Source organism: Caenorhabditis remanei, chromosome III (assembly GCF_010183535.1).
Source record: "Caenorhabditis remanei strain PX506 chromosome III, whole genome shotgun sequence".
Lineage (NCBI taxonomy): Eukaryota > Metazoa > Nematoda > Chromadorea > Rhabditida > Rhabditidae > Caenorhabditis > Caenorhabditis remanei.
In genome coordinates, this window is record NC_071330.1 from 12909 (window position 1) to 37573 (window position 24665).

At 38.7% G+C, this 24665-nt stretch overlaps 3 protein-coding genes across 3 annotated transcripts; all 3 read left to right on the plus strand.

Moving 5' to 3' along the window:
* Positions 1-625: 625 nt before the first annotated feature.
* Positions 626-7349, plus strand: GCK72_008152 (uncharacterized protein; the record flags this gene model as incomplete). Its single annotated transcript, XM_053726667.1, has 8 exons — positions 626-710; positions 760-857; positions 2209-2389; positions 2438-2594; positions 3350-3476; positions 3523-3592; positions 3637-3755; positions 7095-7349. 8 exons carry the CDS (start codon positions 626-628, stop codon positions 7347-7349), a joined length of 1092 nt encoding a protein of 363 aa, XP_053586244.1.
* Positions 7350-11175: 3826 nt separating this feature from the next.
* GCK72_008153 (uncharacterized protein) lies at positions 11176-13746 on the plus strand (the record flags this gene model as incomplete). The annotated part of the gene is made up of 6 exons (XM_053726668.1): positions 11176-11376; positions 11426-11578; positions 11630-11864; positions 12235-12587; positions 12829-13332; positions 13393-13746. The coding sequence occupies 6 exons, from the start codon at positions 11176-11178 to the stop codon at positions 13744-13746; spliced, it is 1800 nt and encodes a 599-aa protein (XP_053586245.1).
* A 1159-nt stretch (positions 13747-14905) lies between these two features.
* On the plus strand, positions 14906-19635 carry GCK72_008154 (uncharacterized protein; the record flags this gene model as incomplete). Its single annotated transcript, XM_003102074.2, has 6 exons — positions 14906-15399; positions 15797-16078; positions 16416-16512; positions 16563-18259; positions 18355-19555; positions 19606-19635. 6 exons carry the CDS (start codon positions 14906-14908, stop codon positions 19633-19635), a joined length of 3801 nt encoding a protein of 1266 aa, XP_003102122.2.
* Positions 19636-24665: the final 5030 nt, after the last annotated feature.

Sequence of the window (24665 nt, forward strand, 5' to 3'; positions counted from 1 at the left end):
TTTACGAGCACCACCAAGGAGAGCATGTTCGCCCGTTTTTTTCCATCCTTCTCTCTTGTGCTACCTGGTTACTGTATCTCAAAGATCAAGATAATATTTTATTCCAAACAAAATTTCAAAAATTCAAAATTTATCTTCCCCATCCGCCATAAGTGTAACCATAGCCAGGGTACATTCCACCACTGTATCCATATCCTCCATATCCTGGCCAAGCGTTTCCATAGTAAGCTCCAGCACCTCCATACGGCATATAGAATTGACGTTTCACACGGAGTTGGCTGGAAATTTTGGGTTAATCAGACAAAACGTTTAGAGAGTCTGGCGCATGCTAGGCGCGTTTGTGAGGTACCCGGGCATCTAAAGAAAGACTTACCTCTCAACGACAAGCAGTAGTACTGTAGCCAGAAAGATGAAAAGTTTCATTTTTCTTCAAAATTTTCGAAAAATCTAATTTTTTCATCTTGTCCTCTTTATTTATATGTACCGTTTTTCCTGTTTCCATTTTTGGACATAAAAAAAACAAAAAGGTCATGCTACAATTTTTTAGACGAACACACTCTTAAAACTGTGTCTATTCGTGTTGTCAACACAAAGTTGTTTTGAACTTTTAATGATTTATAATTAAATGAAATTTCAGCTAAAACTGATCTACACTCGCCAAAATGAGTTCGTCGACGATTTGATTCGGTTGGCGGCTGGAAATGAGACGAGTGAGTTTCTAGACCCGTACTAAGATTTCTAGAAATCCCTTTTTTCCAGAACGATACGAATGGGAGACGCTAGCCGAACGGCACATGCACAACATGTCAGATCAGCTGTTCGTCGCGTTCGAGAAATACTTTTTGACGAGTAATGAGGTAGGTCAGGTGACGAAACGGGGTATGTGTCCAGATGTCTTACTTAGGTATTAAGAATTCTAAGAAAGAAAAGAAACGGGTAAAGAACTTCTTTTTGAAGCACAATATCTTAACTGCCTTGAAAGTTATCAAACTTTTTCCAACTGGTGAAATATTTTGTAAGTATTCACCTATATATTTACCATAATTGGAAACCAGAACTAAACGGGCCGGCCATAATAGCCATCCGACCCTTAGTATGTCACGGACATAGAACTCGCTGAGATCTACATTTTCGTATTTTTTCAAGCTCATAAAACGCAGTTTTGTGCAAGTTACGGCCAGTGGCCCTCTTCCAAGTATACTTGATATCCGTGTCGACAGTTCTTGGGCACCTGGACGTCTGGACAAACCGACACACATACCGCCGTTTATTTCGTTGTTTGACTCCTTATTGTTCCCCAATCTCTCCCCCCATCCACCTATTCATCACTTTCCCTTTCGTCTCGGGACCCCCTTCCTCATAAATCGGTGTGTTAGAGGAAAAAAGTAAGGGATGTTGAGAAAAACAGAAGGGGAAAGGGGGTCCCTTGTGACATTATCAGATGAGAGAAGACAGATAGATGAGAAGAGAAAAGGAGGACTCAGCTGTTCCCGCGGGACCAAACAAAAAATAAGAAAACTTGTTGGATATCGAGAAGAGATCACAAGCTTTCTTGACTTTGACTCACTATTTTTTTCGCTCTTGGTTTAGAAGGTCTAGGATGAACTGGTCCTGGTCTAGTTTACTAGGAAAAAGTTTAGCTTAAACTTTCAAAAATTAAGTTTTATATTATTAGAAAGCTGGAGTCTTTGAAATTTTTTAACAGTTGAGACATTTTTCAAAATGTAAAAATGAACCTAGATATATAAGTTTGAAGTTCTAGTTTGAAAGTCTTGAGTAGAAAGCATCATACTGAAAGCTTCGAATCGGGATTGAGCGGAATTCCGCCTTCCGCCTTCCGCTTTCCGCTTTTCAACGAAAAGTTTTTATTCCGCTTTCCGCCTTCCGCCTAGAGGATATCAGCTTGAAAGTTTGTTGGCCTACTCGAATTTTCTGATATTCTTTGAGGTTTTTTGCAGCAAAACTATCATTTTGTACTAACGAAATTTATCACAAATCCAAATCGTCTTGCAAAAATGACATTTTCGTTCCCCTTCCGCTTTCTGCCACTTTTTTTACTCCACTTTCCGCCTTCCGAGTTTTGAACACAATTTCTGAATCCTCACGTCATCTGACAGTAATTTCCCAAAGTCTGGACATCCGAACTTATACACAAACTAGATCTTTTATCACTTTTCTGCTTTCCCTCTATTCTATCTCTTATTCCAGGTAAAAAAGAACGCCGCAACAGAGACATGGACATTTTCATCGTCCATCTTCTTCGCAGTTACCGTAGTGACTACCATCGGATACGGTAACCCTGTACCTGTCACCAACATCGGACGGATATGGTGCATACTGTTCTCGTTGCTCGGCATACCTCTCACGCTGGTCACCATCGCGGACTTGGGTGAGTTTGGCACTTGAGGGTTTTTCTATGTTCTCGTTTTTTATTCAGGTAAATTCCTATCTGAACATCTCGTATGGCTGTACGGCAACTATCTGAAACTCAAGTATCTGATATTGTCTCGACATAGGAAAGAACGAAGAGAGCACGTTTGTGAGCATTGTCATAGTCATGGGATGGGACACGATATGAATATTGAGGAGAAGAGGTAGGTACGGGGGTATCCGGGACTCAAAAGGAGTTTAGGCGGAAGAGTTTTTCCGTGTAGTCCTCTCGGACAAGATTTTTCTCAATTCCTCATTTCCTCACTTTTTCCAAGAAGTGTTCGTAGTTTTATACACTAACAATTGTTGGAAAAAGGGAGAAAACAAGAAATTGAGCAAAAATCTTGTCCGAGAGTACTACACCAGAGTTGCATGGAAGTAAACTCGGAAGTTAGACGGAAGTGAGTTTTATTTCGACAATATAAAACGAACTGCAAAAATATGAAGTGAATACGTTTTATTGATGGTATCGCTACCTTTCGAGCATAGAAAATTCATTCCAACAGTTTACTTATCCCCTACCAATAGACCTGAAAAAAGAGCTGATTTTGAAACCCGGAATATCCCGGAAGTCGGAAGTGAAGACTTATTTAGGTCTACTGGTAGGGGATAAGTAAAATGTTGGAATTTTCTATGCTCGAAAGGTAGCGATACCATCAATAAAACGTATTCACTTCATATTTTTGCAGTTCGCTTTATATTGTCGAAATAAAACTCACTTCCGTTTAACTTCCGAGTTTACTTCCATGCAACTCTGTACTACACCGAAAAACTTTTCCACGAAAGCTCCATTTGAGTCAGGAGAACGGGAATTGTGGCGTTTAGAGTGATTTTTAGCATAGGCTTCTGAAGTATCGGAATCTGGAATAATAACATATCACAGTAACCAATTACAAAAATGAAGACTTTATCTTTTCAGAATCCCTGCATTCTTAGTACTGGCCATCTTAATTGTGTACACTGCATTCGGTGGAGTACTAATGTCAAAACTGGAGCCGTGGTCTTTCTTCACCTCATTCTACTGGTCCTTCATCACAATGACTACTGTAAGTACAGACATCTGGATACACAGACACATAGATTCATTTCCAGGTCGGGTTCGGCGACTTGATGCCTCGTCGAGACGGTTACATGTATATCATATTGCTTTATATCATTCTAGGTAATCCTTAAAGTGATTCAACTTATGAATATTATAAATTCCAGGCCTTGCGATCACAACGATGTGTATCGACTTGGTAGGTGTGCAGTACATCCGAAAGATTCACTACTTTGGAAGGAAGATACAAGACGCGAGGTCTGCGTTGGCAGTGGTTGGAGGAAAGGTTTGTGATTTGAGAATTCATATTTCTAGATTTCGAATTCGAAAGATGACGAGAGCATTTCTCATTTTGACAAAGAAGAAGGAGCATTCGCTCATAAAATGCTCACATAAATCTGTCTGAGGAAGAACGAATGTTTCATTTCTTTTTGTTCGATTTTTGTTTCAAATCCAACATTTTGGTTTTATAGTTGCGGACATTGATACTTCTCTAGTAAAATAGCATTGAAATTTACTAGTCATTTAGAATGAAATTTATGGATTTTGGATACACATGGCAAGTCATTAACATAGAATAGAAATCCCTTCATTTCTAATTCTTCCAACTTTGGCCGTTTCAGTGGAAAATGACCAACTTTGAGAGGGTGTCATGGTATCACTGATTGTTCCATTAAGTAAACTTTTAATGGATAATAAAGATTTTTTTTTAACTTTATTTTTGTAGTTGACAACTTTTTTGTACGGACACTCCCTAGAGAGTTACATATCGACAAAGTACTAATTTCCTATTTCAGTGCAAGATAGTACAATTTTTGCCCTGTCGTCTTAAAATGACCATAACTCTCTAGGAAGTGTCCGTACAAAAAAGTTGTCAACTACAAAAATGAAGTTCTACATTCGATCAGTACGAGCCATTGAGAATTTTCTTAGTGGGACAATCAGTGATACCGTAACACCCTCTCAAAGTTGATCATTTTCAACTAAAAACGGCCAAAATTGTATATCTTATTGAACGGTACTGTAAACACGGCATTTTTTGATATTTTCATTATAAATAGTCAGAAATCCTATGCACATTCGACTTCAGTCGAAAATTCGACTTTTTTGCCAAAAAAAATCAGAAAAATTTAAAAAATTTGTACTGAAACCAGGGCTGGACAAATTATTTGAATGGGTGTTTCAAAATTCTAATAATTGGGACAAAGTAGTTCCGATTTTTAAAAAATACACTAAACACGAGTTTGTTATATAATTTGTTTGATTACTCAATTACAGTACCGGACAAAAAGGTATCAACTTTGGCTGTTTTCAGTGGAAAGCAACCAACTTTGAACTTTGACAGTGTGCCATAGTAATTCTGAATGTCACACCATGAAAATTTTCAGTGAATCATATAGATTGAACGTAGAGCTCCATTTTTGTAGTTGACAACTTTTCTGTACGGACACTCCCAAGAGAGTTATGATCGACGACAGCTCAAAAATCGCAAATTTTGCACTAAAATGGTCGATTTGAGGGAGAAATTACTTTGTCAATATGTAACTCTCTAGGGAGTGTCCGTACAAAAAGTTGTCAACTACAAAAATGGAGCTCTACGTTCAATCTATATGATTCACTGAAAATTTTCATGGTGTGACATTCAGAATTACTATGGCACACTGTCAAATTTTGTCATTTTTCACTGAAAACAGCTAAAGTTAATAACTTTTTGTCCGGTACTGTATAATTAACATGGAATGTACTTCTGTTGCCCCCCCTAAAGTACCAATTTTTTTTGCTCATTCGATGAGTTTTCCCGAGAGAAAATGACCCATAAAGGGTTTTCCTGTGACGTGACCTCGTTTTTGAGAAATTGAGATTTTTCAAAAAATGCAATTTTTTCGAAAAATTTTTTTCATTAATTTTTTTCATTATTTTCCTGGTTTGTTCAAAAAAAGAGTTTAGAACATAATTATAGCAAATTTTATGTAGTTTTTGACAAAAATATGAAACTTATGAAAAAATAATTTTTTGGTCCAGAAAAAGGTCAAAATGTGACACCCTCCAAAAAAAAAAATTTTTTTCGAGAGCGGCAGAGGTGACATATATGTGGTAAGAAAGTACAACTCATCTGGATCATTTTTCTATATAGCACTATAGTCGCTCCCTGGCAAAAATTAAGGAAAAAATTGGTCTGAAAATTTTCATTTTTCGAAAAAATGTGACATGTCAGAAATGAGTTCGAATTTCTAATATTGAATACGTTCCAATTAAAATCTTTCTAGAATAAAGATTTTCAGATTGTATTCCATGCTTTTCAAATAAAAAAGTTCATCCCAGTTGACTTCTCTTGTCATAGCACTCGTTAAAATATTGCAAGTTTTCTCATATGGTGGAAATTCAATTGCTCATAACTCCTCTAAAACTGAAGCAAACAGGCTCAAAACGCTGAAAAACTTAAAAATAACTAGTGCTTCTTAAAAATCATAATTGGGTTGTTTTCCCAAAAATTGTTTTTTCGACTTTTGATAAGGGGGGACCACATGAAATTTTTCCAGAATCTTGAAAACTTTTTTTTTTTTGAAAACAGCTTAAAACTAGTGTATAAACAAGAATAGATGCTAAAACCGTTAATTTGGGTTGTTTTCAAAAAAAAAAAGTTTTCAAGATTCTGGAAAAATTTCATGTGGTCCCCCCTTATCAAAAGTCGAAAAAACAATTTTTGGGAAAACAACCCAATTATGATTTTTAAGAAGCACTAGTTATTTTTAAGTTTTTCAGCGTTTTTGAGCCTGTTTGCTTCAGTTTTAGAGGAGTTATGAGCAATTGAATTTCCACCATATGAGAAAACTTGCAATATTTTAACGAGTGCTATGACAAGAGAAGTCAACTGGGATGAACTTTTTTATTTGAAAAGCATGGAATACAATCTGAAAATCTTTATTCTAGAAAGATTTTAATTGGAACGTATTCAATATTAGAAATTCGAACTCATTTCTGACATGTCACATTTTTTCGAAAAATGAAAATTTTCAGACCAATTTTTTCCTTAATTTTTGCCAGGGAGCGACTATAGTGCTATATAGAAAAATGATCCAGATGAGTTGTACTTTCTTACCACATATATGTCACCTCTGCCGCTCTCGAAAAAAATTTTTTTTTTTGGAGGGTGTCACATTTTGACCTTTTTCTGGACCAAAAAATTATTTTTTCATAAGTTTCATATTTTGTCAAAAACTACATAAAATTTGCTATAATTATGTTCTAAACTCTTTTTTTGAACAAACCAGGAAAATAATGAAAAAAATTAATGAAAAAATTTTTTCGAAAAAATTGCATTTTTTGAAAAATCTCAATTTCTCAAAAACGAGGTCACGTCACAGGAAAACCCTTTATGGGTCATTTTCTCTCGGGAAAACTCATCGAATGAGCAAAAAAAATTGGTACTTTAGGGGGGGGCAACAGAAGTACATTCCATGTAAGTCATGTTTTAATAAATATCGCACGTTTCAAACAATCATTCAAATAATTTGCCCATTCCTGACTGAAACCCGATGAAAATGTTCAAATCGGCCAGACCCATCGCAAGTATCCCCACCATTTCTATACTTTCATCATTCCCTTAAAAATGACCAATTTGCAGGTAGTTCTTGTCTCTGAACTCTACGCGAACCTAATGCAAAAACGAGCTCGTAACATGTCGAGAGAAGCGTTCATCGTCGAGAATCTCTACGTCTCCAAACACATCATTCCGTTCATTCCGACTGATATTCGATGCATTCGATATATTGATCAAACCGCCGACGCCGCCACCATCTCCACGTCATCGTCGGCGATGGATATGCAGAGTTGCCGATTCTGTCATTCGAGATATTCTCTTAATCGAGCATTCAAATAGTTTTTAAATCTTATTTTTTCTCTTTCTTTAGGTTACTGTATCTTGGGTGGGTCTCTTCCCTTCGAGACCCAAGCCACGCCCCTTTTTTCTCCAAACTTCCCGAAAAAACCGCCCTTTCCCCCCATTTTAAAACGGGCTTCTCCAAATATATTATCGATTTAATTTTTTCTTTCAAAACTCTATACTTTTCCCCCATACACAATGTCACCCCCGTTTTCATCCAGGTGAGCTGTTCCTTCGAATTGGGAATTCAAAAGAGATTCCAGGAAATTTGAAGGGAACAGCTCACAATGATTTCATATCTTTTCAATTCCATCTGACATTCCATTATTTTTCTAGACTTATTTCTTTTTCGAATTTCTCTAATAAAAACAATAAAATTTGATTAATTTTTAGATTTTCAGACAGAAGACAAAACAATAAAATAACAAGTAAATCGCTATGAATCATCCTAAATGAACTAAAAACAGAAAAAGGGAAAACAAGAAAAGTGGGGGTGGGGCGGGACCGTAATGAAACATTTTTGACTAAATTTCAGATATAAAAAAGAAAATAATATATTGTGAAAATTACAAAAAAAACTAGGATTCAGCTGCTTTTTTCTCGGGCGTTTCACTCGTTTCGTCGATTTTTGGCTCTTCTTTCTCAACTTTGTCTTCCTTTTCGGCGGGATTATCTGAAAAATAATAATAATTGAATGACTTTTTTTCGGGGAAAACTTTGGTTTCTCTGTCGATAAACTCCAAAGTTGACAATTTTCCAAGGAGGTTATAGACTTTTGCAGTCTGATGTGACACTGTCTATCTGTACGTCCGTTTATCTGTATTGTTATGGAGATGTCTCATTCACTTTATAGGGGTATTCGCATCCAGAAAAAACAGTCCTTTTCGCTGTTTTTTCCAGTAAATGAGGGGAAAACGTTTTTTTTTCCGGACGTGAATAGCCTCATAAAGTAATTGAGACATCTCCAAACAGTACAGATAAACAGACGTACAGATAGACAACGAGAATTCGATTGTCACATCAGACTGCAAAAATGTACAGCTCCGTTGGAAAATTGTCAATTTTTTTCAGTTTATTCACAATTAAATCACAATTCCTCGAAAAGTATATGACGCGTTCTATTTGAGACTCGAGCATGGCACCAAAGGGTGTGTGCCTAGGGTCTGTATGGATGGTACAACCTAGAAATTTCAATCAAACATACTATAGACTTTTAGTAACCCATAAAAAAAGTTTGGGGACCTGGCTCCAGGTTACGGTAGTACTGTAGGTGCTCAAAGAGCAGAAAATTAAAAATTTCTATTCGATCGTACAAAGCTAAATATATATATATATATGGTTCATGCTTGACAAGGTTTTATTTCGTGTAGAAACTGATTGGCACTAGTAACACACAATATTACAAAACAATGAACAAAATCAGTGTTACTCAGTCTAAACGTGCTTCGTATCATATTTCCAATTTTCAGAAGATTCAGAACCATCTAGAATTACCCAAAAATCTTCCGCTTCATTTTCCCAAAGAACCCTTCGTTCTCTTCGTTCTCGTCAACAGTCTCCGCCTTCTCGGCCACCGGTTCCTCCTGTTTTCGTCTGTTTTGCGTGGATTCTGATGCACCTACAAGAACGATTCATTGAGGAAATTATAGATAGATGCATCAGAAAGAATGCAAAACAGCGAAAAACGGGTGGAATCCACGGCTTGAAAAATCTCTTACCTTCCGTCTTCTTCTCCACTTTCTCACTCTTCTTCTTCTTCTCATCCACCGTATCCAATCCCTTAATCGTTCCATCTTTCAACTTCTCCGTCGCCGCCCATGCCAACATTATTGCCTTCTGTTCAGCTGTCAAATACTTCGGAACCGTCACTTTAATGTGCATATATTGATCACCGTGGCCTATCGAATGCAGTCGTTTTACACCTTTACCAGTTAATCTGCAAGAAAATGTGTTGGTTTTTGTGGGGGAATATTCAAAGGATTCTGTATCTGATTGCGGGTCTGCACATTGCTTCAAAATCGGATTTTAATACAGCTCTTGTACAGAAATCGGGGTTTGCTGTGAGATTTCTGCGAGTTTTCTAGCTTTATCTGACAAATTTTTATCTTCAAAATGTCATCAGAAATGTCTGTAAACCGTGATATTCTCACTTCTCCTTCAAATATTCACCTCATTTTCGTGTGACTACCAGTTCCAGCTGGAATATGAACATAAGTATCTCCACTGATACCCGGCACTTTCACCGTTCCACCCAACACCGCCTGCGCCAACGAAATCTCCACGTCGCAATGAATATCGTCTTTTTCTCGTCGGAATTTCAGCGATGGCGCCACATTGAAGCGAACGAATACTTGATTTTTGCCAACTTGAAACTTGAGACTATCTCCGTTATTCGTGCCGGCGGGAACGTTAAATGACACTTGACGACGTTGCACAGTTTGGCCTTCTCCTTCGCATTCTTGACATGGATTCTGGAAAAATAAGATTTTTGGTGTAAAATACAGAGAAAATGATTGAAAATACCTTATTATAATGTCCACTACCCCTGCATCGATTACACGTCGTCTGATAGAAGAATCCGCCTTGAAGACGTTGAGAAATCGCTCCAGTACCGTTACAATACGGGCACGACGTCTTCTTGAACCCTGGCTCCACTTGTGTTCCGTGACACTTTAAACAATCTTCGACGACGTTGACAGACACGTTTTTAGTGGCTCCCCGTACGGCTTCTTCGAAAGAAATATCCATTACCATCTCTTGAGCAGCCGAATGTCCGAATGTGCTTTGTGCAAAGTTGTCGAAATTGAAACCGCCCTGAAAATGAAAAATTTAGAAAAACAGTACAATTTTGGATGATTTCTACCAAAACTCACCATTCCACCGCCACCAGCACCACCACCGAAAGCTCTCCTAAAGATTTCATTAACATCAACGTTTCCGTGATAATGAAATCCTCCTCCAGTTCCGCCGGCTCTTCCAGCACCCGTCGGTCCGCCGCCACTGCCATATGCATCGTATTCTTGTCGTTTTGTGTCATCGGAGAGCACCTAGAATATGAATTTTTGATTGTTGAGCAAGATTAAGCAGTGTTTGTCAATTATTGAAAAGTTTTGAAAGTTTGAACAAAGTTTCTTATGGTGTTTAAGTCAAAACGTTATTTTCTTTGCAAAAATTACCTCGTAGGCTTCAGAAATTTCTTGAAATTTCGTCTGCGCTTCTTTCGTTTTGTTCACATCTGGATGGTACTTCTTGGCAAGCTGAAAATCTTCATTTTATTACAAAAACTGCTTCTGAAACCCGATTTCACCTGAAAATACGCCTTCTTAATGGATTTTGCATCAGCCTTTTTATCGACACCCAGCGTTTTGTAGTAGTCTTCTTTGCTGAGTGCATTCGTTGTGTGTAGTTGAACTGGAAGTTAATTTATTAGAAAATCAGGAAATAATGTTAAAAAACCAAACGGAAACGGGTAAACAAACCAGTTTTAGTGGCGGACGTTGTTGGCACTGAAACTTGCGCTAGAAGTGGCGCTGCTCGATGGAATCGGTTCAATACAAACATTTCGAGTACCCTGAAAACAAAAATGTATTTAAAAATCCAAAAAAAGTACTTAAAGTATGAGAAAACCTTTAATTTCAGTACGAAATTGCCAAAATGAAAAAAAAATTCCGCGAAATTCCGCAAACACCGTCACGGTAGAATGCACAGAAATGGGCGGAGTCTGGGCAACTTTTGACGATTTCAACGAGGGTTTTTTGAATTTTAATGGTTTTTCTTGTAACAAAATGAAATAAAATGAATTTCCAGTCGAAAATCACTGAAAATGCTGACATTTAACGATAACAAAGCTGGAATGACCGGTCTGGACAAGCAGAAAATCACAAAAATCATCGAAGAGAACACGTCTGGCTCGTATTCTTCATTCTCCAAGAAACAACAACAACGAATTGATGAAAAAGTATCGGAAATCAAGAATCGATTGGAATCAGCGACGAGGGAAGAGAGACAAGGTGCTGAGCTCTTTGTAGGTGGATTTCCGTATCGAAAACTGACGGAAATTGGTTATTTTTCAGATGAAAAACCTAGAAAACAAGCTGGAAGCTGGAAGAGATTTGAGTCGAGACTGTGTTTGTATAGACATGGATGCTTACTTCGCAGCGGTCGAAATGAGAGATAATCCAGCACTTCGGACGGTTCCGATGGCAGTTGGATCGTCGGCAATGCTAGTGAGTTGGCGAATTAAAATTTAATGATTTATTCTTAAAAAACACTTCCAGAGCACATCGAACTATCTCGCCCGTCGATTTGGTGTCCGCGCCGGAATGCCAGGATTCATTTCGAAAAAGTTGTGTCCAAATCTCACTCTGGTACCCGGAAATTACTCGAAATACTCAAAAGTCAGTCGCCAATTCTCGGAGATCTTTATGGAATATGATGGAGATGTGGGGATGATGTCACTGGATGAGGCTTATATCGATTTGACTGATTATGTGACGATGAGGACCGAAAAAAGTACGGGAGACACAGACATACAGACATCTGGACGCTCGGAAACACATGTTTTGAAAATAAAGATTGAAATTAATTTAAAAAAGTCTAACAATGTTGACAAAAGATTAACATTTTAACAAAAATTACAAATTTTCTACCATTTTTTCAAATTTCAATGAAAAGCTGAATTTATACAGTTGAGTCTTTGACTAATTTTGGTCAAAATTTCAACAAATATCGTAAATTTTTGTGAAAATTATGATGAAAAACAAAAAAAAAATCAGCGAAGTTATAACGAAAATGACAAAACGCGTGAAAAACCTTTGAAAATATCGCCATAGCTCCAATTTGGACGTTTACAACTTATAAATATTGAATATTCCCATTCCAGGAGTACTAAAACGACATCGATACGGCGGAGATTGTCCCTGTTGGCTGCCACGTGTCACCGACCCTCCGGATTCTGAAAACATCGAGATCGACTCTTCCGAGTGCCCGAAATGCGCAAAAACTCGAATAATCTATTATGATGACGTGGAATTTGGTGTTGGGCGTGAGGAAATTGTCAGAGAGATCAGATTTCGAGTTGAACAACTCACTGGATTGACTTGTTCCGCTGGAATTGCAGCGAATTTCATGCTGGCTAAAATATGTTCGGATTTCAATAAACCGAATGGGCAGTTTGTATTGGAGAATGATCGGGAGAAGATTTTGGAGTTTTTGGAAGAGTTGCCAATTCGAAAGGTGAGATGAAATGAGGTTTTTGTTGTAAATGAAGAGTTTTCCAGACTTGAAACACATAAAATTATCATTCAGATATATTAGCTCAGCACAGTTCTTACAACTGCGCTCCACCGAAATCTCCTTGAAAAATGTCTCTTTTTCTCTAAATCTCTCAATTTTGTACGCAATTTTCTTTGGTTTCGGTAGAGCACAAGAGTGTCGTGCTAAATATTGAACCCATGAAATCTCGTTACTTTTTCAGGTTGGTGGAATCGGTCGGGTCTCTGAAGCGCACCTTCAATCGATGGAAATTCGAACTGTTGGAGATATGCTGTTCAAAAAAGCTCTCTTCCCACTGTGCTTCTCCCCATTGGCTCAAGAATCGTTTCTCCGTACCGCCCTTGGTCTTCCAGGCCGCCCATCTTCATCGGATCCTCGTCGGAAGAGTATTTCGGTGGAGCGCACATTCTCGCCAACATCAGATTTCAAAATTCTCATTGCCGAGCACGCAGAAATCTGTAGAATGTTGGAAGAGGACATCCGGAAATCAGGAGTAACAGGAGGAAAAACGATAACATTGAAGCTGAAATTGTCGTCGTTTGATGTGTTAACACGGTCACTGACACCTTCTGAAGTGGTGACATCACTCGATGATATACAGAAGTATTCGATGGAATTACTGGAAAGAGAAAGAGGAAAAGAGATTCGATTATTGGGAGTGAGGCTGTCACAGCTGGTGTTTGAGGAGGAGAAGAAGAGTAAAACGGTAAGTGACGAAGGACATCTGGAATTCTGGATGCACAGACACCCAAATTGAAATTTACAGATCACCGACTTCTGGAACGAGAAAAAGCAACAAATGGCTTCAGAAGACGTCATGTCTTCAGATGACAACGATATTATAATGATGGACACCCGCCCGTGCCCAATTTGTGGCGAAGACGTCGAAAGTCAACTAGAAATTCTGAATTGCCACGTCGATGAGTGTATTCTGAAGATGGGCGACACCTCGGACGGTCCCGATTTGATTTGTGTGACTGTGGAGAAGAAGGCGAAGAAGCCGGAGATTCAGAAGACGTCGGGAGGGAAGGTTCAATCGAAAAAGCGGAAAACTCAAGAGCAAAAGACGGTGGCGAAGCGGAAAGTGGCAACAATTGACTCATTCTGGAAGAAAATTTGAAAATTCACTGATATTTGTAACAATTACCCTGTAAATAATATATTTGTCATGATAAACATTATTCCCCGGTTTTTCAGTCAATTGCCGTGTTTTTTCTTTGACCAGAAATGAGTCATTGGTATAATATTTTGTTTTAATGCTTTTTAAATCTTTTTATTCTGAAACTATCATATTTTCTCTCAGAAAATTGATTTTTTCAAGACCACCGGCCTTAACACGAGAAATGCGCAAGCACACTAAGAAACGCACCAGCAAACCACTTGGCGCATTTTTTGATTTTTGCAAAATTTTCAGTGCAATTTCTTGTTTTTTGTTGATTTTTCGAATCAATTTCTTGAAATTTTCTTACGAAAGTGTAAAAAGATGCTTTAAGCGAAACTTTTGAGCTATAAAATGTGATTTTCGATGAGTTTTCAGCAAAGTTTCAGCCAGGACAGGATTACCAATAATTTATGATTGACTGTGCTTCGAAATACTTCGAATATGTATTCGAAAACTCATTTTCTCTCATTTTTTCACAAGATTTTTCTCTGAAAAAACCTTTTTTGTTTGGAATTTCTGAAAATAGTTACATTTTTTTCGTACCTATCTCAAATGCTTTCTTTGTCAATAATACCGAATTTCATAGTTTTCTCTGTAAAAACATGTCAAATTTAACTGAAAACTTCCATTTCTGACGGACAAGTTTGAAAATTAGTTTAATTTTTTTTAGATTCTCTTATTTTTCCCTGAACAAACTTTCACGGTCATCTCACTTTTCTCTTTTAAAAATTTTCAAAAATTTTCCCAAAACCAGGGATTCAAATTCCCCATAGAGAGACATCGCGTTGCGGTTGCGTAGCGGTTGAAGTCAGCTGGTGTGTGTGACCCCCCGCATTCAAAATGTACTAGTGGAGAATCGGTGTTTGCGTACATAGTGGTTGCGGACTTTCCCCCGAACGTTTGTTGTGCGATTTAGTTTGATTTTCATATGAGTTTTCTATAGTTTAAGCTGCACCAATACGAAATAATCTAGATCTCCAAAATAAGCTGAAATTCGTAATTAAGAAACTCGGAAATGCGCTCTAATGATAATTGTTTTGAAATGTAACGATTTTCTTGAATCTCCTGAAAAATGATCTTCCGTCGTCGAAAAAACGTGTTTCTTTTCCAGACATCCATGCAAACACTACAACAAGCTCGTCTCACCACAAAACCTCCACCACTTCCACCTCCTAATGCTATCCCTCAAGTCTACCGTCCTCCACCAGTCAAAGCCAAAGGAATTCTAAGGCATCGCATCGTGGCACCGGTATCGGAACCAAAGGCCGAGTTGGACGTGGATCCGAAGACGACGGAGTATCTATCAAAATTCTTCGCAAGTACTGGAATCCCGTTCGATGCAATTCACTCCTTGCCGTTCCGAGAACTTCTCAGACATCTCAACCCGAGTTGTGCTCTGCCAGAAGAAGATTCGATGTTCAAATATGTGGAGAAGCAGAATTCATTGACAAAGCCGCTTGTCAACTTCCAGAAAACCGTCGGTCCATTGGGAGTGACGATAGATGTCGCTGGAAATGATGATGAAAAGTATCTCGTCTTTTCGATACACTATTTTGATGATTTGTATGAAAGGAAGAACATTGTGTACTTGAGGAAACTATTGTTAAGCGAGTGAGTCTATTCGGGAGAAATGCGAGAGAATGGTGTTTGTAGAAGAGAAATAGAAGAGAGGAGAAATGGGAATAGTGTAAATGTCGTTCGTGCGGGGAAACTGGAGAGTTTTTAGTTAAAAATGAGATATTTATAGTGAAATTAGGCGAAATTAAAGCTGGAAAGTTTTGAATTTCTAAAAATCTGAAAATTTCATAGTTGTCAAAACCCGGCCCGGGTAAATTGGCGCCAAAGTTCAATTTTCAATTTTTTTCGCGAAAAAGTCAAATTTTCGACTATCGTTCAGAATTAGAAGAAATTCTGAAAATTCAACAATAATGGTCACAATTTGGAAAAAAAGAGACAGTTTTTGAAGCCGGGTCTTGATCAGAGAGAAAAATCATTCTAATATTTTCAGACCTGACGCGGAAAGTCTTCTCATCTCCATCCGTCGCGCTGTCAACAATCACACATATTCGAATGTGAAGTTCACAAGTATAGTGTGTCCCAATGATCAAATCTACAATTTGGTGGCAAACAGTGGAGTCATCAAGCGATATCACATTTGTTTCTATAATTATATGTCAATGTTCATTGCGGATCTCATGAAGATTCAAGAATTCTCGGATGGGCTCACTTCGTTGAGAGAATTCATTCGATTTGTGAAGAGAGATGCCGAGTTGTACAGTAAATTCAGAAGGTTTGTAATTGTTTTGCCGTTTTTCACAGTGAAAAGCGTGAAGAATTATGAAAATACCGAAATTTAATGCTGAAAAGCTGAAGCGAATATTAAAAGTTTTCGTTCAGAATGTTTGTCAACGCAGTGTTTCATTTCGATATTTTCATAACGTTGGCGCCAAAGTTCAAATTTTTTTGCCGAAAACGTCAAATGTTCGACTATCATTCATAATTAGAAGAAATGCCGAAAAATCATCAGAAATGTTCACATTTTCAATGAAAAATTGAAAAATTTTACAGTAAAATTAAACTTTTTAGCGTTTCCCTCCCAAAACCACTAAAAACCTTGTTGATTTCAGAATGCAGCTCTCGAAGAACGCCAACTTGGACCTTCCAATGATCGATGAGGGGCCATGGGAGAACACTTGTGTCTTCTTAACAAGATGTCTTGTATTGGTAAGCATATTCTGACATTTCAAATAATTTCCCAACTATTTCCCTTTCAGCATGACACACTGACAGAGTACTGCGAGCGGTTCCAACAAACGGCTTATATAAACAACTCGACATTCAATCATCTCATATATCTACAACGATTGATGCAACAATGCTTGAAGTATTGTCGAGAGTTGGGCTCTTCGAACAACACAATCTCACAAATCATCCCAGCTATTGAAGGACTCCGTCAATATATCCAAACACACGATATGGGCTATCGATTCCAGAAGAATATCAAGGATTCGTTGAATAACTCCTTCGGTTACCTCAATCAAATTCATATTCGTGCGAGATACGAGATGGCGACTCTTATGGATCCACGTTACGCGTATCGTGATATCTTCCCTCCGTTGAAGTGGAAACAGATTGAATCTCGAGTCGCTGAGGAGTTTGTGAAAATGGACGCTAGCTCTGAGAAGAGTTTCTATCAAGATATCTCCCAGATGACTTCAGAAGAGCGTCGTGATATCATGATGAAAGAATTCGCACACTATAGACAAGTATCGTTTGTGGAGCGTCCTGAAGATTCGGATAGTCCGTTCTACTGGTGGGGAAATCGTCAATTGCATATGGAGCATTTGGCAGTGTTGGCTAGAGAGATAGTGGCAACACCAGCGATGTCTATCGATGCATCTCACTTCTTCTCGAGCGGCGGAAAGTTCCGGCATCTTTGCAAGAAGTATTCATACGGTCGCTTGGACGATTGTCTCTCGGTTGCTGGTATCAATCAACAATTCCGTGGAAGAGGAGCTACAGCGGAGACTATGACTCAGTCAATGCAGGAGAATCTTGACAGTACTGCGAAACGACTTCAGAAGCAGATACACTTTGGTCTCTACAGTCATGGAAGTGATTTTAACACTGAACGCCGAAGAGAGGAGATTATTGGAATGTCGTACCCACCACCACCGACAATGGCTATGAATCGAGATGAATATGAAATTGAAGAGAAGCCACAACATTTTCTTCCTGCTCCACTTCAAATGGGAATGACTCCACCACATCGACAAGTCAGAACGATCACTGGGCGACCGATTCATTTGAATGGAATAGATCTGAATAATGTGCCAAAAGCGATTCCAATCAGACAAGTTCCATTGCAAGGAAAGGTGAAAGCACCGATTCTATATGCTGCTGCTTCTCGACCGGCTCCACCGGCTACTGTCATCTATCCGCGGCAAGAAAATGTGGACTTCGAGCAGAAACCAGTAGATTTACTCGAGAAGGAAGTGAAAGAAGAACCCGTAATGGAGAAAGTGATAAAGGAAGAGCCGTTAGACGAAGTATCACCACCGAGGCAAACACAAATGAGCCCGCTGCCAACTCCACAAAATATTCTGGAATTCCAGCAGAATCCGTCTCCGGTGACAGCGCCCATGTCACTGCAACAAATGAGAAATGTCACTCAAGGAGCTACATTCAAAAGAATTATTCCGAACAGACAAGCGCCGATGCCACAAAATATTACGCCTCATAACTTTGTGCAGAAGTTCACCCAACAACAGAAGTTTGTGATCAAGAATGCGAATACGCAGAAATATCCGCCTCCGGTTGGAATCAGAAGCGTTCCAACGCCTTTATTGAATCCGTCGTTTCCACAATCTGATGATGTGAAATGTGAAGAAGTGGACAATTATGAATTGTTCAATGGAGACGATCCCAACGACATTTTCAGTGAACACATTTCGGATATTACTCTCGCGAGGTATGTTTTAAAGTCGAAAATGTTGAATAAGAGCATTGACAAAGATGCAGAAAAATTTGTTTTTAAGAGGAAGAAAGTATCATTATTATTTCCAGAAAAACCATGATGAGTCGACTGAAGGGTTGCAATCGCCGTTGTGCTGTATGTGGACACTTGGAACATCACCAAGGCCTGAAGAACGTCACGATTGACTCCGAGAAGCTTCTGATAATGCTTGGTTGTATCTATCGTCAAGAATATACGCTTGGAACGGCGCAGGAGTTCATGGCGAAAGAGACCAAAGCATATGTTTGTCATGTCCACTACGCAGAGACACTTGATGAGATTTACTCGATGCTGAAAATGTCTTGTCCGGAGGATTTATACAATTGCACTTTGGATCAGATGGAGAATGTTCTGATCACAGTAACTGCTCTACGACCACATATCACTCTTGATCAGCTCAAGTCGATTCTTTTGAAATTTGCTCAGCGATACAAGCATTTAAAGGAGACAAAATACGATTTGTTTGGTTCAAACAGTAGATATTCTCGTCGTACTCCATCGGAAGAGACGAACGATGTCGACGATCAGGAGATAATACCGAAAGAACATCGTCAGCCACGGAAACAAGTACTCGAAGCGGATCAACACGATGGAACTGTCAAAGTGATCGAGCAGGAGAACTTCAAACTTCCCACAGTCAAACCATCGGAACACGAGGATTGTGATAATCCAGGAGTGTGTTGTTACTGTTCGAAAAGTGGTGCACGGAATGGAATGTTGAGAGTTCCACGAGGAGCGGATCGATTGGCGAGATGGATTGACAAGTTGGGAGCGGAATTCGAGAAAAGATTGAAATCGGATGAAGAGAATCTGGTTTGTCGTCAACACTTCCCGGAGGCTGCATTCAGTAGTCGTGGACGTCTTCTGAGAGGAATGATTCCGGATGCTGCACCAGAGAAAGTGGAAGTCACCTATCGAATTCAAGGAAACAACTTTTTGAAGTTGAACGAACAGAAGTCGGGGACCGATAAGAATGCTCGAATCGATTTGGAGAGTACGGAGGATTCAGAATATCTCCCATCTTCCAGAATACGTGAAGTGTTTGCTCACGATCATGACTACACTCCAGAACCTTCATCATCAGCTAGAAGCACAAACAAACGACGTGCCGAGTCAACGTCGTCTTCATCAGAAGACGTGGATTCTGGAGAGCCATCAGTGAGGAAGTCACGTCGACAAGCTTCCAGAAGAAATGCGGCGTCGTCGAATGATGGAGACGGAGACTACATATACGATAAGAAGTATGCTAGTGTAAGTTTCAAAAAGTTTTTTTTCCAGTTTTTACAAAATCAGAATTTCAGATAGCTAGTCGACACTTCAACAAGCGCTAAGCCGTCGTCACGTCTTCGTATCAATTTTCATTTGTTAAGTAATTTTCGATTCCGTTTCCCCATTTCACTCAGGTTGTATTCATTGTTATTGGTTTTTGTTGTCATCTTTTTCCTCGCCCCCATTTATTGTTTCTCATTTCTGTTTTATATTTTTTAAATTCACATTGTGAACTCACTACACTCCCCCAGTTATTGAATGAAAAACGTATTAGTTGTTCTTTTCTTTTCATTTCAGCTTCTTCTCTTTTTCAGCCAAATCTCAATAGGAATCGTGCTGAAACTTCTCGACTTGCGTCTGCGCCGACTCCTTTACAGCTATCGACGCATACGTGGCGCGGTGACTTGGTGGCACACTGGATAGTGTCTCGGGCCGGCAACTGGAGAGACGCTGGTTCGATTCCACATTAGCGTGCTATGATTACATAAATAGATTCACGCATTTTGAGATACCATGATTAAAAATATATATTCATCAATAGAAAAATGAGCAGCTTTTAAAATACTATTTTTTGAAGTTGGCCGCTTCAAATCTCCTATAAATTCTATTTTTTTCGAAAGTTTTCAGATTTTTTTTTTGGAAAAAAATGTTGTGAAAAATGTTCAAAATTCAGTTTTTTAAAAAGAATTTTGCAAGTATAGTCAAATTAAGTCAGGAGAAGAAGTCATAAGATGCCCACTGAGCAAGAGAAGATTCCAATGAAATATTTTTCTCAAAGTTTCATTCGATTTCTCTAAATAATTTTTCCCATTTTTTGTGTGCATTCAAACGGCTCAAAGACCACACTTGATGCCCAGCATGCAATGGAAATCTTCTGGGAATTTGATACAATTTTCTGCCGATTTTGTTATAATTTTCATTTTTAATTTGTTATTTGTTGTTACCTTTTTTCCCGTTGTTCTTGTTGTTTCTTCCCTATAAAAAGTGGCTTCTGATGTTTCTTGTTTTGATTATTCAAGTGGGTAAAGTTCCTATACTTTTTCTGTATTAAAAACACAAAAATTGCAGCTTTCTTGAAGTTTTTCCGTTTAAAAATCGAGTTTCCAACTCGAAAAATTAATTACCGTACTCCTTCGTAAATCCACACTAAAGGCGCATCACAAAATAATGTCACTGGGTCTCGCCGCGATCACAGTACTTTTTATGATTTTTTTTACTTTTTTTGCTGGACAATCGCGTTTTCGGAGCAAACTTTTTGTAAAATAGCCGTTTCTTCTCATTTAAAAATGGAAAAATAACTTTTGAAAATACTATTTTTCAGAGAAATGGCGACATGCGACATGGCTCCGCCCCCAATCGCAACTGACGCTCTTCGAGCGATTTCTACCAATTACTTATTGGAAAAGGTACGGAAAAATTAATTTTTTGAATTAAAAAGTGTAATTTCTGCAGTTTCGCGATCGTTCTGAATCGAAAGACATCGACAAGGTAGAGGAAATCGATATGATTCAAGCTTTATTCGAAAAGTCGAGTGATTTGTTCAGTAAGCGAGGCTGGAAATTAGATATTTCAATAAAAAATTGAATGAATTTCAGAAGTGTACGGATCTCCTGAAGAATTTATGGATAATCTGAAGATTTATCGAAATTTCACGACGAGTGACAAGTATTTCGAGACGAAACACGCGATTCCATTCTATGTGAGTTCCAATAATTTATAAAAAATATAAAAAACCAGCCTCTCTTCCCCGCCTTCGGCGGGTTCAGTCGGCTGGCCTCTTCTCATTTACGTGGCAACCCTTTTTCAAATGTGCCCGCATGGCCGAGTGGTCTAAAGCGGCGGTCGTGTTCAAAGCACGCTAGTTCGGTTTTGCCCGCTGGCTTAGTTTCTCTTCTCTTTCCAAAACCGTTGCGGACAGCGCCTCAGACAACGCCCAATTGTCTTTTATATATAAGAATGATATATTTTCAGACTACTCCGATCGTCTATATGAGTCTGAAAGGAGGGATATTTATGGCCAAATCAGATTTCTATGTGATATTGGAGGATATTGCATTGAGAAATCATCCGCACTCGGTAGGAAAATGGGCGTGGCTTATGAAACAAATTCATAAAAATTCAGAACTCAATTTTCCACGAAGTCGGTGTCTATAGTGCATTTCTTGCGCTTTTTATCAAGATGAAAGCGAAAGATGTCAATCGGAAGATAGAATTTGTTCGATTCAATCATAAGAAAATCGTTAAAATCGCGAAAGTGTTTTCGAATGGAATGTTTTGTGATAAGCCTGTGAGTCACAATTCTGAATATTTCTTGCCCAAAAACAGCTTTTTATTCATTAAAAAAACTGGGTTGAAATCGTCGTGAAACTTTTCAAATTTTCATTAAAAACTCAATTTTTGGTGTGAAAACCAAAGTTTTTAGTAAAATTTTGCGATGTTTCGTCGAAACATATCTCACTTTTATACGAATAAAAAGACACTGTCCTGCAAGAAGTCATTGCAAATTTTAGATGAAAATATCGAATTATTTAACAATTTTCAGTCTGCAAGATACCTTCGAACACAAAGATCCCAATTTTCCCGCGGAAACATTTTGGATTTCAAGAATAAATTGATGGAATACCTCCCGGGAGTCGCCGATGATGATACACTTTTCCAACGTCTGGAATCTGCATATTCTGATTATGATGTAGAGAAGCGAATTATTCGATTTACTCACTTGTTGTTTGAGTTGCAAACATTGATGAATTGTTTGAATGGAATAATCAAGAACCGTCCCCACTTGTTCCTTCGGAAATCTAAGGAGGTAGGTTTCTGGAATTGGATGATTTTGAAAGAAAATCTCACAGTGTCGTCGGAAATGCATTTGATTTGACCAGTTTTGACCTTTTTTTGTGAAAAGGGTCTAAAAGTGGTTTATCGCGACACGCTTCTTACAACTGCGCTCTATCGAATCCGAACAAAATAGCGTGCGAAATTGAGAGACTCAGAGAAAAAGAGACATTTTTCAAGGAGATTTCGGTGGAGCGCAGTTGTAAAAACTGTGATGAGCTAATGGAGACGCTGCGTACAGTGTGTGTCTTCGAGAGCATCTCGAGAGATCTCTCGAGAAATTTCTCGAAAGATCTCTCGAAAATATCTCGAGAGATTTTCGAAAGATTTCTCTCGAAATTTTCTCGAGAGATTCTCGAGAGATCTTTCGAGAGATTTCTCGAGAGATTTCTCTCGAGAGATATCTCGAGAATCTCTCGAGAGATCTCTCGAGAATCCCTCGAGAGAAATCAATCTTTTGACAGACTATTTCCTAGTTTTCGAAACCTGACATTTCGAAACCGGCATACTTGCAATCCGGGCCGATCCGGGCCGACGGTTTTTATTAAATAACTTTCTTCAAAATAATCGTATCGGGTTGGTTAATAGCTCAAAAGATGAGTATTTCGACCTGTCATCAGACAAATGCAAAAAAAACTTCCATGAAGATCCACAGAGGCGCCGGGCCGGGCAAAAGTGTCCGGGCCGGGCCGGGCCGGGCCGACAGCAGTTTTAGCCGGCCCGGGGCCTCTGTGGATGTTCTGCAAAATTTGGTTTGATTTTGTCTGATGGCAGGTCGAAATACCTATCTTTTGAGCTATTAACCAACCCGATACGATTCTTTTGAAGAAAGTTATTTAATAAAAACCGTCGGCCCGGATCGGCCCGGATTGCAAGTATGGAAACCGGTGAAAAATGAAGAAACTTTTTATTTTCCGCAGTGGGGATCAAACTATGGTCTCCAGATTGGTACCAAAAAGCTGAAAACAAAAAAAAAACAAAAATATTTTTCCACGATTGCCGGTCGAACCCGTTGGTTGTCAGATTTGTACCAAAAAGCCAAAAACATAATGCGAAAATGTTTTGCTATGGCCGGTGTCGAACCCCGGACCCTTGAAACCACAATAATACCTTTTTTTTCAAAAATAAAAGGTATTCGTGTTTCACCGGTTTTGAAATGTCCGGTTTTGAAACGTCTGGTTTCGAAATGTCCGTTTGCAATGTCCCAGAGTCAAAATTTGCACTGTGCTCTTTTTGGAGTAGTCTTTGAGTTATCTCTCGAAATCTCTCGAAATCTCTCGAAAATCTCGAGAATTTCTCGAGAGATTTTCGAGAGATCTCTCGAGGAATCTCTCTCGAGATCTCTCGAAATCCTGATCTCTCGAGAAAAAAATATCGAGAGCACACACTGGCTGCGTAGCGTCGCGTGCACATTAATAAATCTACTAATCGGCATTTTTATGAATAATAATCGAGCAAACACGCACCTGTGCACCTATCTGAGAAAAGTTTAATAAGAATTTGATTCGCGAGAGCCCGAAAATCGGGGTTAACACGATGCCAACAGTCTAGATTAGCGTTTATCAAGACAGCGCGTCAGATCAAAGGCATTTCCGATGAATCTGTAAAGTCTGGCTCCTCCCACTTTTGCAATATTCGCCGCATAATGTCTATTTCTTATTTCAGATCCAACCATCATCATCGATTGTCGTCAGAATGTTTGAGGATGGTGACCGTCAATTTGTAATGAAAACAGAATTGTTGGAAGCAATCGATCTGGATGTAAACTACTCGCCTAAAGTTGTTTATGAAGTGATTGATATGAAGGAAGTATTGGAGAAATATAAGGATCATGTGGATCGAATTGAGGTAATCTTGATTGACAATTAGCAGAACCTAATTCATTATTTTTCCAGTTCATCCGCACACCAATCCTCCGTTCGAAACACAAGGCAGTGCCAATCCGATTGATGGATAGTCTAGAATTCTGTGTTCTCGCCGTCGATGGTCTATTCGAAGTGCTCAAAGAACTTATTCTCGGATTGAAATTGTTCCAACACGTTGAAGAATGGCCGAAAGCGATTTTCAAGCAGATTCATACGGTTTTCGACCCAAAAGTTGTAAGTTTTTGAAAGGGGGAAGTGCGCTCTGTTGAGAAATCAAGATCGGCTCGTGTATTCCGCGTGGACAAGTGGCATTCTGAAAATTTTGAACCCATTCGGTAATTGATTCCGCGTGTCCACGTGTAGTTCATGAGTATTCTTACTATTTCTCGATAGAG